Source organism: Acyrthosiphon pisum, chromosome A2 (genome assembly GCF_005508785.2).
Source record: "Acyrthosiphon pisum isolate AL4f chromosome A2, pea_aphid_22Mar2018_4r6ur, whole genome shotgun sequence".
Taxonomy (NCBI): Eukaryota; Metazoa; Arthropoda; class Insecta; order Hemiptera; family Aphididae; genus Acyrthosiphon; species Acyrthosiphon pisum.
The window spans coordinates 25,141,834-25,148,097 of NC_042495.1; the positions used below are offsets into that span (position 1 = coordinate 25,141,834).

Here is a 6,264-nt window from a genome sequence, read left to right on the forward strand (position 1 = left end):
TAATATAATATTATTATAATAGTGACGTGAAGTTTTGGAAACACATCCATGTGACGCCATCTATGATAGTACTGTAGAAGTGACGAGGCGCACAATATTATACTTAACAAACGGGCAATCAACTACCTACCTACTAAAATAATAATGTAAATAAAACTTGGTCGTCGAACAAAGATTAATAAATAAGACATAAATATTTATGATTTTTTTTTCTTTCAAATAATAATAATTATCATTCGATGTATGTATAGTGACTGTGTTTTTGTGGGTTCGTTAAGTGGTTAAAAATGCGAATCGTCGTTTCATGACTAACAGCGACTACAGTCTGAGCTGCGTGTTTCCGTGTTATTACTAACGCGTCTGTGTTTTCGATCATATCATTATACTATTTAATATTTTTTCATAATATTATAATATAATTACGTGGCAAAATGGTAGCATCGGACAGAAGGACGGGGGTTTCATTTGTCTGTTATTGTTTCTTTTATATCCTAATACGAATATCGCGTGATCCGTTGCTTATAACAATTGGTAATGGGCTGTGGGGGTGGATGTATAATATTATACGTATTAAATTGTGTTTCCCGCTGTAATCGATGTAAATGTACATAACTGAGTGGGTAAAAATTAACTAAGAAACCAACGTAGCTATATATGTATAACTTATACACTATACACAAGCGAATGCGAATTTTGCGAGAAGTCTTTGAGCTTTTTCCCATGCTCGAATGCAGAACTGTGGAAGTAATATATAGGTATATATATTATTATTATGTAGGTACATCATGAATATTCAATATACATTAAATATGACTAATTCAGACATCCAGAATTCAGAAAATTTTTTGATCATATCTATATGGCGGTAGGCGTATTACCTTTTTTATTATATAATTACGTGGACAAATGGTTTAGCTACAAACGAAAGGACTGGGTTTTCGTTTATTTCCTTCTTTAATATTCTAATATAAATATCGCGTGATGGTGATCCGGTTGGTTAACAATAATAATGGGCTGTGGGGTGGCGATGTATAATATGTATTAACTCGTATTTCCGGTAGTAATCGATGTAAATATGTACATAGCTTAGTGGTTAAAAATGAATTAAGAAACCACTGTATAAACTATATATATTATGTATAACTTATAGATACACTGCTAATTGATATACATATAAGTGAATGCGAGTTTTGCGAGAAGTCATTGAGCCTTTTCTCATACGCCAATTTAGAACTGTATAAGAACCTAATAATATACCTAGGTATATATTATATTGTGTATGTACATCATGAATATTCAATATACACTAAATATGACCAATCCAGACATTCAGCGGTTGATGGTCACTGCACAGTGCACACTGAGAAATTGTTTTGATCATATTACATACTATAGTATGTATATGTATTACATTTTTTATTAAAAAATTACGTGGAAAAATGGTATGGCTACAAGCGAAAAGACAGGATTTTCGTTTATTTATTTCTTTAATATTCTAATATAAATATCGCGTGACAGGGCATCAGGTTGGTTAACAATAATTGGCTGTGTGGTGAGGATGTATAATATGTATTAATAACTCGTGTTTCCGGCAGTAATCGATGTAAATGCGTATACTTACATAACTTAGTGGTTAAAAATGAACTAAGAAACAACTATAGTTATTTATTTATATTTGTTAGATTGCAACGTCAAAACACACTAGAGTAACTGCAGTGCTCAATAAAGACATAAAATATAGAATAGTACAGTAGGTAGCAATTTTAGAGTAAAATGACCATAGGCGTAACTAGCCCTTTACAATAGGGGGGGCTGGAGTCCCAAAAATGTTTTATAGCAAAATGAGGTACCTATGGAAACATAATTGCCCCCACACAAATATTTATTTATTTATTTATTTTGCATACCATAATATAAGTTTTAATTTGTATGAATTATCTAAAAAAAGATTAAAATTTAGAATAATTAATAATGCATAAAAATTCTTTGTTTTACCTGAATTACATAAAACTATAAAATATATATTATACCATCTATACCTAATATAATAATTAATAATAATATTTAACACCAAAAATTGTATGTACATACAGTATACTTCTTTATTTTGACATTTTTAAACTTAAATTATAACTTTATTTTCATATAATAACAGTAAATAAAATATACACAATAGTCTATATTATGTAATATGAAATATAATAAAATAGTTATGAAGATTACAAATCTATACGCCTATTCTTCAAAGCAAAGTTATTTAAAATGTTTTCTGACTCGATTATATTTGAAATATCTCTTTCAATATGTAAAATTGACATATCTGTAAATCTATCCTGGTTCATACTAGATCTGATCCATGTTTTTATTCTCCGCATGACAGAGAAAGAACGTTCACAAGAAGCAGAGCTGATGGGCAGAGTTAAAGCAACTTGCAAGAGTTTATATAAATTGGCAAAAACGTTCTGGTCTACTTTTTGTAACACATCACTAAGAGCAAAATCAGAATTTTGAATACTATTTTTAATTACAGTCATTTCAGCTTCTAACGATTCAATATTAATATCCAACAATTTCTAAATGTAAAATTAAAAAAATTAGTAGATATATTATAATAAAATAATGATATGTGAATAAATACACATTTTAGTTTTAATCTTTGCATAATTTTAAATAGGTACCTCATAATGTTGTATGAATGGTAAACTTTCTTTGAATTGTAATTTAAAAAAACAGTCAACAGACGATGCTAAATGTAAGCTTTCAGATGAAAATCTAGTTTTCATGCTGGTAATAATTGCATCCAGAATTCTATAATATGCATTAATTTTCCAGTTTTCTTGATCCGATATATTTAAAGAAGACTCATCAAATTCTGAGTATTCATTCCCAGTAGTAGTAGAGGTACAATAATCTCTTAAATATGTGCTTTCTTTTCTTTTACGCTTAGAACTAGAGCCTTAAATTAAATACATAATAATAAACCAATGTAACATCAAACTTACTAAACATCATGATTAATAACATTTAAGAATAATAATTAATATTATTAAAAAAAGTAGGTACCTCTAGAAGGTGTTTCAATTGGTATATTATGTTTTTCAGCAAAATTTGTTATTTTAGACCATATTTCAGAAAACTTATTGGAGCTTCTATAATTTTCAAATGTTTGAATAACTCCAAAAATAATATTAGCCGCTTCACCTAATGTGGAAGTTTTTTTTTGTAACTGGTTACTCAGAATATTTATAACTTTAAGTACATCCTGAAGTATAATTAAATAAATTATAAATGATGCTTTTTGAATAGAACTTAATAAGCCTAGAAAAATTAAATTTGGATTACATTTTCATATGCAAGTAGTAAATGAAAAATGTTATTACTTATTAATTACGAACCTATAGCCTGAGCTACATCCATGTCTTTGTTTAAATCAACTTCATCGTTTAAAACTTCAATAAGTACTTCAAAATTGTTATAAACTGCATCACAGTTCTGTATTCTACATACCCAACGTGTATCACTTATGGCCATTAATGTGGTGGCTTTAATATTGAGTTTATTTTGCATTTCTTTCAATTTAAAATTAGTTGATGGCCGAGAAAAATGTACATATAATGCTTCAATAGAATTGAAAAATTGTTTTGCTTCCTTAAAAAGTGAATTACATTATAAAATATAGGTTTATATTTTTATTTAAAATTACATAACAATAGAAATTAATTTAATCATTTCCAATGAATAGTAAGATTTGTTTGAATAATTTAAATAAATTCTATGTAAAATAAAATCATATTAGGTACCTTGATACTTTTACATATGTCTATGACAACTAAATTAACTCTATGAGCCATACAATGAACATAGATGGCACTTGGGTAATATTCTTTTAATTTAGTTTGCACTCCTGCTCTTTTACCAGACATAACAGCTGCTCCGTCATACGACTGGGCTACAATTGGAACATTTTGGATATTTGATTGCTCAAGGAAGTTTAAAATAGCTGATGTAAGGGACTCAGCATCTTGTTTTTGGGAAACATCTATAAATCCTAAAAACCTCTCAAACACTTCAAATTTTTTTGTATACCGTACACAAATAGACATTTGTTCCTCTTTGTGACACCTAACAAGATATAAAAGATACGGTTGATACAAAATGTTACAAATTATGAAATAATGAATTTTTTTACTAGAAAATTTTGTTAAAAATACAAATAAAAAAATTAAATTGGTTGTTACCTGGCATCATCACACATGATTGAAAAAAATCCAGTTTCCTTAATTTCAGAAAATATTGTATCTTTGACATTTTGAGAACATAAGGCTATAATTTCATTTTGAATTTTAGGACTGGAATAGCTTATTGAATTACTAAACATTCGATTAAATTCAGAGTCATATTTACTAAAGAATGAACAAATCTCTTGAAAATTTCCTAAAATAGTCATACAATAATCAAATTAATTTAAACTCAAAACAGTAATTAATTTACATTTTTTAATAGAAAGTTAATTTATCATAATTATTAATCAATTAAGTATACCTAACCTTTGTTTAAAGAATTTGTATTTTCTATATGGCCTCTAAATGCAATTCCTTGACGAGATAATAGTAATATAATATCAATTAACTTTTTCATGTATAAACGGTTATTTAAAATGTTTTGTTTATGGGCAGTTGATAGCTGTTCAACTATACTTCCTGTACTTTTAGTTGAATAATATCCAGTCATTTTTGATAAACTAGTAAGATGCTCTTTAGTTAGTGCATGACTAGCAAGCTTGGACTGTTTACTATTAGAACCACTTATCTATAAATTATAATAAAATGTTCAAATAATACTGTCATAGATACCTACCTATTATAATAATTAATATAATTAATATGTAACAGTTACAATAACTGTTATAATAACTATTATATATTAAGCACATGCTTTTAAATTTACATCAAATTGTTTTATGAAACATGTGTAATATATTAAATTGCTCAGTAAATTACTTGAACTATTGACCCCTTATCAAGCCCACTAAATTACTTAACATAAATACTTTTACAAACTTTTTTCCAGTTTTTAAATCCTATTTTTGTGAAAATATCATCATTGTTTTTTCCAAATAATCGACAACAAAAGCAATATACAGCATCTCGTTTGACACTGTATTCCAACCAAGTATATAACTTAAAAAAATTGGACGAAAATGATCTATTCTGTTTACCAAATATTGTTTTTGGATAATCCTATTAATATTAAAAAAATTATAATATTAATTAATAATCATGCATAAATTATTTAATTACTTATTTTATTTTGTCATGATGATATTACATAATAACATTTTAACTATTTATTTAAAACATTACCTTAAGTATGGGCTGGCATGGGCCTGCAATTAAATCTCCTAAATCATCCACTTCAACATTAACACAAACATCTTTTTGTTTTTTTGATGATGTATCAATACTATAATTATTATTGAGTAAGCCAGGATCATCTTCTGTATCACTTGAGGTAACAGAAATGTTATTAGTATTTATAATAGACGAAATTGACGTTTTATTGATCTGGATTTGGATTTTTTTTTCATGTTGAAAATATTAAACACATTATGCTTAGAAGAATCCATTTTTAAGTTGTAAGTTTTCTTTATTTTTATATTTATTATGTATAATAAATTCTTAAATATTATAATTTAATTAAGTATTATAAATACTATAATTTATTCTTAAATAAAGTCTTTTTAATAAGAAATTATAACCACAAAATTAATTTCGTAAGCTCGGACAATTCGTTCAATTCTTTAGTAATAAAGAATTACACTCGGTTTGTTGGTTATATTAATTCCGAACTCTGAGTTATTTTATTTCAGTACCGCCAACTCTGACTACTGTCTACTATTCGTTAATCGTTATAAAATAATATTATGTACAAATTATTTCTCCCGGATTTTTATAGCTTTATAAATACAATATCTATGTTATCGACGTTATCGTGTATCTAGTATTATCATGTCTAGAGTCTAAAACAAAATAATCTCTACACGAGTCCATTCAATAATGTACCGATATTTAAAAATAGATTTAAATGTATTGGCGATTGAAAGCTTATCAATTATCAGGCCGACGGGGGTAGGATCTGTAACGGGGAACATGTAAAATAACATATACACACCCAGACAGCATTTTGTAATGATAATATTATAATAGTATTATAATAACGTTATACTAATATTAATTCGTTATTTTAATGTTATAATAATATCGA

The 6,264-nt window shown here is 27.0% G+C and overlaps 1 protein-coding gene across 1 annotated transcript; it reads right to left on the reverse strand.

The window, feature by feature from the left end:
* Positions 1–2,219: 2,219 nt before the first annotated feature.
* Positions 2,220–4,731, reverse strand: LOC103309408 (zinc finger MYM-type protein 1-like). The gene is made up of 7 exons (XM_029489884.1): positions 4,698–4,731; positions 4,239–4,434; positions 3,815–4,122; positions 3,396–3,617; positions 3,064–3,318; positions 2,679–2,956; positions 2,220–2,573 (listed from the first exon to the last, which is right to left on the reverse strand). The coding sequence occupies exons 1-7, from the start codon at positions 4,729–4,731 to the stop codon at positions 2,220–2,222; spliced, it is 1,647 nt and encodes a 548-aa protein (XP_029345744.1).
* Positions 4,732–6,264: the final 1,533 nt, after the last annotated feature.

Excerpts from the sequence above, each read along its gene's own strand:
- LOC103309408 (XM_029489884.1), bottom strand. The coding sequence starts at position 4,731 with ATGACTGGATATTATTCAACTAAAAGTACAGGAA. Across the intron at positions 4,123-4,238 it reads ATCATGTGTGATGATGCCAG|GTGTCACAAAGAGGAACAAA; the intron begins GTAACAACCAAT and ends ATATCTTGTTAG. Across the intron at positions 2,574-2,678 it reads CATTCATACAACATTATGAG|AAATTGTTGGATATTAATAT; the intron begins GTACCTATTTAA and ends TTTTACATTTAG.